Source organism: Nicotiana tomentosiformis, chromosome 8 (assembly GCF_000390325.3).
Source record: "Nicotiana tomentosiformis chromosome 8, ASM39032v3, whole genome shotgun sequence".
In the NCBI taxonomy this organism is placed as follows: Eukaryota; Viridiplantae; Streptophyta; class Magnoliopsida; order Solanales; family Solanaceae; genus Nicotiana; species Nicotiana tomentosiformis.
This window is the reverse complement of record NC_090819.1, coordinates 104,595,727-104,609,559: the sequence shown is the minus strand read 5'-3', so window position 1 is coordinate 104,609,559 and position 13,833 is coordinate 104,595,727. Positions and strand designations below refer to the sequence as shown.

The 13,833-nt window shown below is 42.3% G+C and overlaps 1 protein-coding gene across 1 annotated transcript; it reads right to left on the bottom strand.

The window, feature by feature from the left end:
- Positions 1-323: 323 nt before the first annotated feature.
- On the bottom strand, positions 324-5,231 carry LOC138897943 (uncharacterized). Its single transcript, XM_070183969.1, has 6 exons — positions 5,042-5,231; positions 3,433-4,289; positions 3,049-3,118; positions 2,593-2,699; positions 1,354-2,189; positions 324-615 (listed from the first exon to the last, which is right to left on the bottom strand). Exons 1-6 carry the CDS (start codon positions 5,229-5,231, stop codon positions 324-326), a joined length of 2,352 nt encoding a protein of 783 aa, XP_070040070.1.
- Positions 5,232-13,833: the final 8,602 nt, after the last annotated feature.

The window sequence follows — 13,833 nt, the reverse complement described above, 5'->3', positions numbered from 1 at the left end:
TGACAGGCCAACTTCAGAGAACTTGCAATTTTTGTCTTCTAGTTGTGCGACCGCACACAAAATTGTACGGCCACAGAGTGATTTCTGTTACTGCCTTTAGAATTGTGCAGTCCGCACAATTAATGTGTGGTCCTCACTCTTTCAACACTTAGCCAAAACATTTTACACAGTCCCTGCTATGCACATCCATTCCCGCATACACTTCAAAACTAGTTAGCATAAAACAAAGCCTATCTAATGAAAAAGAAAAAGAAAAATACACATGGGTTGCCTCCCAAGAAGCGCTTGATTTAACGTCGTGGCTCGATGCAAGTTACCATCAATCACTTGAAATGAATTAATGCCACAGCATGTCCATCATCAACTTTGCCAAGATAATGTTTCACCCGGTGACCTTTGACTCTAAACACTTCATCATTCTTGTTCTTCAAGTCTAATGCACCAAAGGGTGTCACATGCACAACCTCAAACGGACCACTCCACTTGTATTTCAACTTTTCCGGAAACATCCGCAACTGAGAATTGAACAATAGTACAAGATTGCCTTCTTTGAACTCCTTGTTCCGGATGTACTTGTCATGGAGGTACTTCATCTTATCCTTGTACAAGGATGAACTTGAATATGCATGGAACCAGAATTTATCAAGCTCATTCAATTGTGCCACCCTTAAGTTGGCAGCGACATCCCATTCAAGATTAAGCTTCTTCAATGCCCACATAGCCTTGTGCTCAAGTTCCACCGGTATGTGACAAGCTTTCCCGAACACTAACCGATAGTGAGACATACCAATCGGTGTTTTGTAAGCCGTCCTATAAGCCCAAAGAGCATCATCAAGTTTTTTTGACCAATCCGTCCGGTTGGCATTCACGGTCTTTGACCAAATACTCTTGATATCCCGGTTGGAAACTTCAACTTGCCCGCTTGCTTGAGGATGATAAGGGGTCGACACTTTGTGAGTAACACCGTACTTTGTAAGTAAGGTGTCAAAAGATTTGTTGTAACAGTGCGATCCCCCATCACTAATAATGGCCCTTGGAGTACCAAACCTTGAGAAGATGTTCTTTTTCAAAAATGCCACCACACTCCGAGCTTTATTGTTGGGCAAAGCCACAACTTAAACCGACTTTGACACATAATCCACAACTACTAAAATGTAAGTGTTCCCACAAGAGATCACGAACGGACCCATGAAATCAATGCCCCACACATCAAAAATGTCAATCTCCAAGATGGTGGTGAGGGGCATCTCATTTTTCTTAGAAATCCCATCGTCCCTTTGACATTCATCACAACGCTTGACGAGATCGCTAGCGTCCTTGTAAAGAGTAGGCCAATAGAATCCACAACTCAACACTTTTGTTGCCGTTCTAGCTCCACCATGGTGACCACCATATGGCGAAGAGTGGAAAGCTTCAATAATTTCCATTTGTTCCTCCTCCGATACACATCGTCGAATCACACCATCGGTATAAATCCGGAAGAGATAAGGATCATCCCAATAATAGTTAAGACAATCCCGTTTGAGCTTCTTCCTTTGGTTTGAAGAGAACTGATTTGATACAATGCCACTCACAAGATAATTGGCAAAGTCGGCGAACCATGGCATCCCGGTCATAGAAATGGCTAGGATTTGCTCGTCGGGAAATGAATCATTTATCTTAAGGCCATCATGTGGCCTCCCCTCCTCCTCCAAACGATACAAGTGGTCCGTCACTTGGTTTTCACTACCTTTGCGGTCTTGAATCTCTAGATCAAACTCTTGCAAAAGAAGCACCCACCGCATTAGTCTTGCTTTAGAATCTTTCTTTCTCATCAAATATCGAAGCGCTTCATGGTCAGTGTGAACAATCACCTTGGTACCCATCAAGTACGGGCGAAACTTTTCCATAGCAAAAACAAAAGCAAGGAGCTCTTTTTCGGTCACTGTGTAGTTGACTTGGGCATCAGTCATGGTCTTACTAGCATGATAGATCGGATGGAAGATTTTGTTGATACGCTTCCCCAAAACTGCTCTGGCCGCCACATCACTTGCGTCACACATGAGCTCAAAAAGAAAGCTCCAATCCGCTGCGGTGATAATAAGAGTAGTAGTCAACTTGAACTTGAGCAATTCGAATGCCTTCATACAATCCTCATTGAAATGGAACTTGGAATCCTTCTCCAAAAGCTTACACAAGGGGTTCACCACCTTAAAAAAGTCCTTGATGAATTTTCGATAGAGCCCCACATGACCCAAGAAACTCCTCACTCCCTTCACGGATGTAGGGGAGTGAGTTTGGACATCACCTCAATTTTGGCCTTGCCAACCTCAATACCATGCTTTCAAATTTTGTGGCTGAGGACTATGACTTCTTCGACCATGAAGTGACATTTCTCCCAATTCAAAACCAAGTATGTCTCCTCACATCTTGCCAAGACCTTATCCAAGTTGTTCAAGCAATCGTTGAAGGAATTCCTAACCACAGAGAAATCATCCATAATGACCTCAAGAAAATCATCCACCATGTCGGTGAAGACGACCATCATACACCGTTGAAAAGTTGCCGGTGCATTGCATAGCCCAAATGGCATCCGCGAGAGTGTGAAAGTACCATAGGGACAAGTAAAAGTAGTCTTTTCTTGGTCCTCAGGATCAATGAGAATTTGATTGTAGCCGGAATATCCATCAAGGAAACAATAAAAAGCTCGTCCGGCCAACCTATCAAGCATTTGATGAAGAAATGGAAGCGGAAAATGATCTTTCTGAGTGACTTTGTTGAGCTTCCGATAGTCCATGCACACTCTCCACCCGATCACCGTTCTTGTAGTAATTAATTCATTTTTGTCATTGGTGACCACAGTCATGCCCCCTTTCTTTGGCACACATTGCACCGGGGAGGTCCACGAGCTGTCGAAAATGGGGTAAACTACCCCGGCATCCAACTTTTTTATGATCTCCTTCTTTACCACCTCTTGCATTGCTTCATTTAACCTTCTTTGATGTTCAATGAAGGGTTTGGCATCCTCCTCCAAAATAATCTTGTGCATACAAAAGGCGGGGCTTATACCCCGAATATCTGCCAGTGTCCATCCTATATCTTTCTTCCTCTTTTGAAGCACCGCCAAAGTAGAATCTACCTGCATGTTAGTCAAGCAAGAAGAAAGAATAATAGGTAAAGTAGAACATGGGACAAGAAACTCATACCTGAGATGTGAAGGCAATGGCTTTAAATCCAAAGTGGGAGGCTCCTCGATTGAGGGCTTTATTGGAGGAGTCTTCCGGTTCTCAAGATCTAAGGATAATATTCGGGGTTCATAAGTATACGACCCATTCCTTGTAATGCATTTACACATTCCAAATAGCCATCCTTCTCTTCATCATCATGATTAAGCAATACGGCCTCCAAAGTATCATCAACATTCATCATGGCACTAGCATCATCAACAATCACCTCGGTCACTAAGTCCACAAATGAACAAACTTCGTTGCTATTCGGTTGCCTCATAGATTTGCACACATGGAAATCCACCTTTTTATCGCCCACCCGAAGGGTGAGCTCACCGGCTTCCACATCAACAAGAGCCTTCCCCATAGCAAGGAAAGGTCTACCCAAGATAATAGGCACCTCAGAGTCCATTTCACAGTCAAGGATCACAAAGTCTGCCGGGAGGATGAACTTATCAACACGAACCAACACATCATCAATAATACCCAATGGTCTCTTCATAGTACGATCCACCATTTGTAACTTCATAGATGTGGGTCTTGGTTGCCCAATTCTCAAAGTTTTACACACCGAGTAGGGCATCAAGTTGATACTCACCCCTAGATCACATAGAGCTTTGGCAAAGTCGGCGCTTCCAATAGTGCAAGGGATTGCGAAAGCGCCGGGATATTCCAATTTTGGAGCCACTGAGTGAACAATAGCACTCACTTTATGTGTCATCTTGATAGTATCACAATTCATTGATCTTTTCTTTGTCACCAAATATTTTATGAACATTGCATAATCAGAAATTTGCTCCAATGCCTCAACCAATGGCACATTAATGGATAAGCTCTTCATCATGTCAATAAACTTCTTGAATTGGTTCTCACTATTTTTCTTGGCGAGCCTTTGAGGGTATGGAGGAGGAGGCCTTGGCATTGGTTCATTGGCCTTTGGCATTGTCGGTTCTGGTATGTCAATTACGTGTTCCCTAGATGGGTTCACGTCTTCTTGGGTCTCCTCCACATTCTCATCAATATCAATTTTCACTTCTTCATTAGCTTGAACCACATTGCTTGGAATCTCATCTTCTTGAACCACTACATAATCATCCACAATTCTTCTTTGATTTAAGGTGGTTGCATCTCCACATCTTCTTTGTTACGGCCATGGCATGTCCCATACTATTCCCACCCTTCGGGTTCACCACCGTATCACTAGGTAGTGCCCCCTTAGGACGAGTGTTTAAAGCTTGCGAGATTTGCCCCAATTGAACTTCCAAATTGCTGATTGAAGTGTTGTGAGAGGCTAATTGAGTATAGGGGTCGGCATTTTTCTCCATCATTTATTTGAACATATTTTCAATTCATCCCGTCTCATTGTTGGAAGAACTAGAACCTTGAGACGGATAAAGAGGCTGGTTGTTTGGTTGTTGACATATCGGGGGCCTTTGAGAGCCCGGCCCCCGATTCCCTTGGTTACCGTTCCAACCCCCTTGGTTGTTGCCTCCCCAATATCCTTGATTGTTGCCACCCCAATTGCCTTGGTTGCCTTGATTGTTCCAATTGCCTTGATTATTGTTATTGTTCCAATTACCTTGATTGTTGGTACCACCACTCCAATTGCCTTGGTGGTTTTGATTGTTCCAATTTCCTTGAAATCGCCATTGTTGATTCGGGCCTTGAGAGTTGTTCCTTTGCCCTTGGTAATTATTCACATATTGCATTTCTTCTTCTTGCTCATTATATGATTCGTCATGGTCGAACCCACTATCATCTTGCACAAATTGTTCTACACGGTTATGCACTTTGTTGAACCTATTGCCTTCGCTTGTTCACCATCATATTGACACCTTCCATTGAATTTACTTTCTTAGGACCTTGAACCTGTTGAATTTGAGCTTTGGCCAATTGATTCATTGTAATGGTGAACTCGGCAATTGCTTGCCTATGATCGTGCAATTCTTTGTGTAGGTGAATCACATTTGGGTCACCTTGAAGAACATTTTCTCTACTCTGCCATGCCGATGATGTATCTGCCATTTCATCTAAGATTTCGTAAGCTTCGGCATATGGTGTTGTCATGAAATTTCCACCGGCAAGTTGGTTGACCATGCATTGATTGGTAGTATTGATCCCCCTGTAGAATCATAGCCTCGGTCATGTCATTATTCAGGCACTCTTTCACCATAGTGCGGTACATCTCCCATATCTCGTGAAACGGCTCATTAGATTCTTGTTTGAATGCTAGAATCTTGTCTCTAAGAGTATCCATATGCCCAGGAGAAAAGAACTTGACAATGAAGTTTTCCGCCAATTCATCCCATGTATGGATAGAATAGTTTGGCAATCTTTCTAACCAGTCCAAGGCTTTCCGCCGTAAATAAAAGGGAAATAGTCTCAACCTTAAAGAATCCTCAAAAACGTTGGTCTGTTTACTACCCCAGCAGGTTTCCACAAATCCTTTCAAGTGCTTGTACGCATTTTGATTTGGAGCCCCGGTGAAGAATCCCCGTTGCTCAAGCAGTGTAAGCATAACATTTGTGATTTGAAAGTTTCCCGCCCTAATGCGGGACGGGACTATGGCACTTGCGTACCCTTCATTTGGCAACACCCGGTGTGGAGCCGCTCTTGGTGGATTTGGGGGAGGAATGGGAATGTTGTCTTGAGGCTGTCGGCCTCGTCTATTTGCTTGAGGTTCAAGAGGAACCTCTTCAACTGGGTCATCTTCCACGTCCACATCCCCCAAAGGCATGTTTCCGAGAGGATCATTGTTAAGAGCCATTTGTTTTGTACCTACAATCGATTCACAAAAAGGTTAGTAACCCGGAAGGAAAAAAAGACAAGTCACACATAAAACCAAATATATAGCTAAATCCATTTTTAGCTCTCCGGCAACGGCGCCAAAAATTGATGCCGCCCAAACTCACACCAATAATTTAGGTTGCGAGGTGGTCGATGCAATAATAAAAACCCAACGCGAGTCAGGGTCGATTCCACAAGGAGCTTGATGTAGGATTAGGTATATACCCAGTGTGAATGTATGACGTGCCTAAGATTACACTTTCACATTTTCATTTGTTGTTTCTACTTCTACTTTTACGCTAAGGTTTGCAATTGTAAAGCTAAGAGACAATGTTTTTGGTTTTGGTTGTTTTTCAAGTTATAAAAGATCTAGGATTGTGAATTCTGCCTAGTTGGTTACCTAACGTATTTAGAGCTTTAGGACATGTTTGGTTGATCGGGATACAATATAGCAATCACACGTACTTACTCACTCTATACCTCTCGGTAGTTTGAGTGATTTTGCACAGTTCGGCTTTCTCAACTCCAAATGAGTATCTCACGAAACAAGTGATAAATGCTCAAGTCGGATCGTACTATCTCTAGATTCGACCCTTTAAATGCTCGGGAATACCTTTAAGCATTTTCGAGCTAAAACATGAGTAAAAGAGAGCAAATAAGTGGTCAAAATCCCTACTTATCACTCTTTCGGAAATCCCTTTACATAACAAAGCCATACGAATCGAATACCTCCCAAATTGACCAAGTTGTGGTGGCGCTCAAGCCCAAGTGCACAGCCACAAATTACATGTCTAACTTCACGCTAGAGAAACTGGCCACTGCCATAACCGTGCTGATTCAACCAATACCAACTGAGTCATTTCTTCTAATTTACTCGGGACTTTCCCTAGAAATAGTGATAGCTCCATTCAAAACATCATGAACCAAAATAAGCACTCATCCTGAGTGACCTTATTTCACGAGACCACGTTGTCTCCAAAACCCACGAACCATCTCATACTTTCCTTGTGCGCATATTCGCATCTTCAATGGGTACACTCATTCTGATAATTTTCCTATGATTCCGAAGTTATTTTCTCTCATTCTTCTATTGCTACACCGCATGCCGAAGATAAAATAGAACACTCTAAGCCCCTTTTATAATCTGCTGCAATAGCTCAATACTTAACCATACTACGGACTCGAAATCCTTAGGCACCACACTTTAACTTTTGAATCCACTAGGACCATTGTTGAGAGTCACCCACTCTGACTTGGTCCCGAATATAATCAAAATCCAAGGCTCTACTAGCACATGAACACCCTCTCAAAGAAGCACCCGGCTGAATCACTTTCCTTGTAAATCACATCTACGCAAAGCATAAACTCTGAATCTTCCCAAAGCCTGAACATGAATCGATAAGAACAATTATAGCACACATTCCTCAAATCCTTGGCTCAAATCACCACTGATGTCCTCTTTCTTTAGTCGTAATAGCCCACCAACATGCCGATAACTAGAAACCTCACAAGTAGATAACTGTGCAATCCAATCATAGACGATGGGGCTCTCCCACTTAGCTTGAAGCTATCATTGCATAACTCTGGAACCTACCAAGATTCCTTCTTCCTTACTGACATTACCTTGCGCAATCAACCCGCCAAATTCCTCAGAATCTTCCTATTAAACATTTCATGAACATTCTGATTCACTAGCCACATTCACATATTCGGCTTCCTACTGGATAGCCAGTAAAATTCTTCGTAGAAGCTTCATCAACACCACACAACCACTAGCCTGCTCACAGGAGATAACCCATCTGTGGAAAGTCCATGCTGACACCTTCCAACAATGCTGCACCGAGTACAATCACCACGAAACCAATAAACCATCCTGAGTCCGTGCTTATTCACCAGCTGTACAAGTCCGTTCACTCCTCATGGACAACAACAAAAGGTGAGACAATACATTCCAATCTGAAGTCATGTTTTATCCTTTTTCATATCAAGCAACTCCTTTCTGTCGTATCCAACCCTTTTCCATATGGCAGCCAAAATTCCAAATTATGTTCGTAGACTTAGTCACTGCCCACCATTAGTTCCAGATCACTCTAAAATTTTCCCAAGGCGTATAGTCATCCTATCACAGAACCCATATGCTACTTTGGCACTCTTCCACTATGGTCAAGCCCTCTCCTTTAAGCAATTACCCGACTTCTGTTTCTCACACTTGGCCTACTAGAAATTTAACCACTACAAGACACCCCCCCCCCCCATGTCCTTCCTCATCCTTCGCTGCCCAGTTGTTGCCTTAACTCAATATCTATCTCTGTAGCACTTGAAATAATAGATCGCTACCAACTTTAAACCTTTCCAAAGATCATCTTCCTTGAGCCCTCAACACACGGACCGCCGATTAAGTCCTGAACTACTGCACACTGCGATCTCTGACAGCCGCTTCCCCGACACTGTTTCACACCACCTTTCCCTAAGGCAAATTGATGAAGACCATAACACCGGTGAACTTAACACATTCAATCGAGGGCGACTATACCACATCATAGATGAAAATTCTACCATGCGCGAAATACCAAGTCTCGTCACTCCGTCAATCCAAACCTGAACATTCATAGTCCGATTGCCTTTCTTTCACCGGAAATAAAATACTGGATCTCTGAATCATGCACTGAGTAAACCTCTTTTCCAAGTCATTCACTGCTTTGACGCATTGACAAGCATCCTACCATTACATAAATACGGTGCGATAGCAACGCACGAATCGTCATAACAATCAATGCCGAATCTCGAAACCTTAGGTAATGCTGACACTGAGCTGTAACGGCAGAACGACCTTCCGCAAGGCGATGACAATAGTCCAATCAAATACACAGGGAGAAACATCCTGCACCACATTTGTAGTACCATTAAAATTCCTCGATTACCAATTTATAAAAAGTGTTTCATGTCGCATAAGACTGAATAGGAAGGGAATGAAGGCATAAGCCTTAAAGGAATCGAATCGCACGATGAGGAATCAAGAAGGGAAGTGTTCCTAATAGTCCTGTAGCCTACAAACGTCTCCGTACCGATCCGCAAGACTCTACTAGACTCGTTCATGACTCGTAAGACCTAAGTGAACCAAGTGCTCTGATACCATGTTGTCACGGCCCAAAATCCATTAAAGGTCGTGATGGCACCGTATACCGCGGTCAGGCAAGCCAAAAATAAATACTTAATTTGGTTCTCATTTTTCATATTTCTGAAATCATATTTAGTTCAATTAAATAGTAAAAGATGAAGTTTACAAAATAAATAATAATATCTTTAAAAATTTCAATACAGAGCACCCCATAATCGCCCAAAATCTGGTGTCACAAGTGCATGGGCATCAACTAGGAATATAAAATAATATACAACATCTGTCCGAAATACAAATTGGACAGGAAAATATAAATACTCTGAAGGAGACTCTGCTGGCTGCGGACTCGTAACGTGGAATGCAACTCACCTAAATCCCTGCAATAACCGCGCCTCTGCGCCCACAAGGCCACTAGATATATATGCACCTACACAAAACCGTGCAACAATTGTAGCATGAGTATGTAAATCAACACGTACCCAGTAAGTATCCCGCCTAACCTCGAAGAAGTAGTGACGAGGGGTCGACTTCGACACTTACTAAGGGCCAACAATATGATAATATGAAATTCTAATTAAGCATGATATATATATCAATAAAACTCAGAACAAGAAATAACTGAATAATTCCTCACCTTATTTAAGGACCCAAATTACTTCCTTCATTTAAAACAAATAATCTTTCAAATAATGAATTTATACCAATTATAAAAAGAACTTCCAATTCTATTATCACACAAAATACCACCGAGGATGTTCGGCCCGATCCAACATGCACTGCCAAGGGTCGAATGACGCGAACCATAGATGCATCTATTACCCCGCTCGCGAATCATACATGCGACGTGGTCAAATATAAATTTATCAATAAATGATAACCCTTTCTTGATCCTTTTCAAAATAAAGACAATTCGACTCGAAGCTTTTAAATCCTAAAAAATCCTCAACTCAGTTCCATTTGATACAGTTAACAAATATATTCAAATAATAATGTCCACAAGCATGGTATAAACCTAAAACTACTCGGACATACACATGAATAGTAACTACGTACGGACTCTCATCACTTCATGCGTACGTAGCCCCCCACAAATAACAACACATATTAATTAAATTCACCTATGGGGTAAGTTCCCTCTTACAAGGTTATAAAAGAGACTTACCTCCCTCCGAAATTCCATAACCGGCTCCCAAGCCCTTCCAACAACTCAAACCGATACCCAACAATTTCTAACTCCGCTTACAAAGTGTATAAAAATCACCCCCGGGCCCACATCCCCGAATTATGAAAATTTTTGAACTCAAATATATAATTTATTTCAAATTCCATGTCCAATTTCGTGGTCAAAATCCAAAAATATCAATTTCTAGGTTTTCTACCAAAATTCCAAATTTCTACACATTTTCAAGTCTAAATCCATATATAATCCAAGTATTTAACTTGCAATAGGTGGGAATCACTTACCTTGTGTTTCTTGATGAAAACCCCTCCTTGAAGCTCTCTAGAATCGCCTCAACCAAGTGGAAAATGAGAGAAGAAGATCCAAATCTCGCTCTTTAAAACAATCTGCCCAGCGACCTCTCGCACCTTCGGTCCCTTGACCGCTTTTGCGGTTCCGCAGGTGCGGCCAAATTACCGCTTCTGCGGTCCTCCTTCATACCCCTCAACTCCGCATCTGCGGCCCACATCCGCTTCTGTACCTTCGCTCATGCGACTCCATGGACGCAGGTGCGGTCTCACTTCTGCGGAACTCGACCACATCTGTAGTCCCAGCCTTCCCCAGCCTAAGCCGCCCTAACCTCGCAGATGCGGTTACACCAGAACTGGTGCACTTCAGCCATTCCCTAAGTCCAAAACTTGCTCCGTTAACCTTCCGGGACCCACCCGAGGCCCCGCAACCTTAACCAAATATACCAACATGTCCCAAATCACATTACGAACCTAGTCGAGCCTCCAATTCACATCAAACAATGTTAAAAACATGAATCACCCTCCAATTCAAGCTTAATAAACTTTGAAACTTCAAACTTCTACAATCGATGCTGAAACCTATCAAATCACGTCCGATTAACCTTGAATTTTGCACACAAGTCATAATTGACATTACGGACCTACTCCAACTTCCGAAAATCGGAATCCGACTCTGATATCAAAAAGTCCACTCCCGGTCAAACTTCTCAAAATTATCCAAATTTCCAACTTTCGCCCAAATGACCCCAAGAAAGCCTATGGACCTCCAAATCCACATCTGGACGCGCTCCTAAGACCGAAATCATCATACGGAGTTATTTCCAGACTCGAAATCCCAAACGGATGTCGATATCATTGAAATATACTTCAACTCAAATTTATGAAATTCTTCCAAAATGCCAACCTTCCACAATAGGCGCTGAAACACTCCTGGGTCATCCAAAACCCAATACGGACATACGCCTAAGTCCAAAATCATCATACGAACCTGTTGGAACCTTCCAATCCCGATTCCGAGGTCGTTTACTCAAAAATCAAACCTTAGTCAATTCTTTCAACTTAAAACTTATGAAATTAGAATTTTCTTCCAAATCAACTCCGAACATCCCGAAATTAAATTCCGACCACATGTACAAGCCATAATATCTGAAGTGAAGCTGCTTAGGGTCTCAAACCATTGTATGAAGCACTAGAGCTCAAAATGACCGGTCGGGTCATTACAAGGTCGTTACGTTCTCTCCCACTTAAACATACGTTCGTCCTCGAACGTGCTAAGAACTGTTCTGGAGTTGTCTGAAATCACCGTTTAACACCTCGTGCACCTACCCATGCTACCACAACTCGGTTGAGAACATTAGCTCGAGCTAATCTGAAGACCTTCCCCTTTATTTAGTCGAGTAAGCCTTATAGTCAAATTCCAACATCCGGAATTCTCCACCAGGCATGTTTCCAACATATGAACACTGTATAAATCACTACACACTGCACCAACTACGATTGTATACCCTTGATGAATTCTTACCATGCACCGCATAACTCATTTGCCTAAGGCAATCTTTCCAAAGCACAACAACTAAAATTTCCATTGACCCGAAGCCTGTAGTGTATCTCATGAACAATTAACCCTTGCTTTAACTCTCGAAATACTGCCATGACAGAGAAGATGTGTAGAACTCATAACCACCTGCCGAATCACAATTTATGGAGTCTCTCCCCCCAACAAGAACCATTACCTCATTCTGGACTGAATAACAATATTTACTCTTTAATATGCCTTATACAAATTTAATCGCACTGATCTCAGGTCCAATAATCTCGTTTCACTCAGTACAAGCTGCTCAGGCAATAAGCCACCTCAGATACTGCAAAAGCCTCATATGATGCCACATTGTGCTAACAAGCTACAAACTTGAATGTGATACATAAGGAAAACGAACTATGGAATGAACTACTCAACCCACGTAACTAATTTAATAACCGAAAAGATGTTATGAACCTTCCTCAGAAATGAGACACAAAACACACAAGAATAGCTATGGGAAACTGTACTCAACGTCACACTGTTACGGCGTGCAACCTGATCCACACATGATACCGTTGTGGCGTGCAACCCGATCCAACCATGATACCCGTGGCGGCGTGCCACCCGATCCACACATAATAATCTAAACAAAACACACATCGAGCCGTAACGCTTATACTCACGAAATGCTCGAATATCAACCATAAGCACGCCAAGTGCATAATATAAATCATGGGGAGACGGGTAGCGTCACACGCTATAAAACTCAAGCACAACTAAGGTACGATATATGATCTGCATCTCGAGAGCCGTCCTGCTCACATAACACCACCGCTACACTGGACCTCAACATATTGTACAAATAATCAAGCTGTATCATGACCCACATGGCACAATAGAGTATTACATAAAATAGTTAGCGACGAAATTAGCATCCCACGCCCGAATAGTCTTCCATAAGGAATGCTATGCCGAATGAACACACCAGGCTGGTGTAGGGTACACATCTACATTTGGACCCATCAACGGACCTCAAACTGATTATGATCATATCATACTTTGGAAAATAACCTCTCAAGGATCCACAATGACCCTTTTCCCATGACACGCAAGAATAACCATCGAATCCGAAACAAACTTCCACAATTCACAACCAACTGAATAGAGCGCCTTTTTAGGCCTAAACCCTCACATTAGCGATAGTACAAAAATATCCATACTTGATTTCAATCTTTAATCAATCAAGTGACTACATGACATACTTATTCAATCTTCTCGTGGGATACGCTCCCACGACCTTCCGCACCAGGTAACAAGTCTGCACCTCCATACCGTCGGCCACATTAATGCTGTAAGCAAATCAAGAATCCGCAAATTAGTACATAAAGCCTCTTACACAAGACACCTATATCAGGTGACGCTAAAGACAATACCAGCTGATTCTAACCATCTGAATTCTTTCCTGCTCGTCCGAGCTCGTGACATTCTTGTCAACACCGAACTGCAACCTTGATCCTCAGCTTTCGATTTCCATGTCGCTCACTGCATTTAACATGACAATACGTGAGAGTACAAGAATTCCATAATAACCCCTGATCACTAATAGAATAAACACTCCGTCATATAGCAACCTTTCACTTAATGCATTTCAGGAGAACCATTGCAACACGCGACCGAATTCTCATAAACGCAGAAAATACAACCCCAAGTAATGGTCTAAACCACCATGA

Bases quoted from the DNA above. Each gene is read 5' to 3' on its own strand.
- LOC138897943 (XM_070183969.1), bottom strand. From the start codon at position 5,231: ATGGCAGATACATCATCGGCATGGCAGAGTAGAGAAAATGTTCTTCAA. The intron at 2,700-3,048 runs GTATAAGCCCCG...AATGCTTGATAG, and splicing joins GACACTGGCAGATATTCGGG to GTTGGCCGGACGAGCTTTTT. The intron at 2,190-2,592 runs GTACTTTCACAC...GACTTTTTTAAG, and splicing joins TACTTTTACTTGTCCCTATG to GTGGTGAACCCCTTGTGTAA.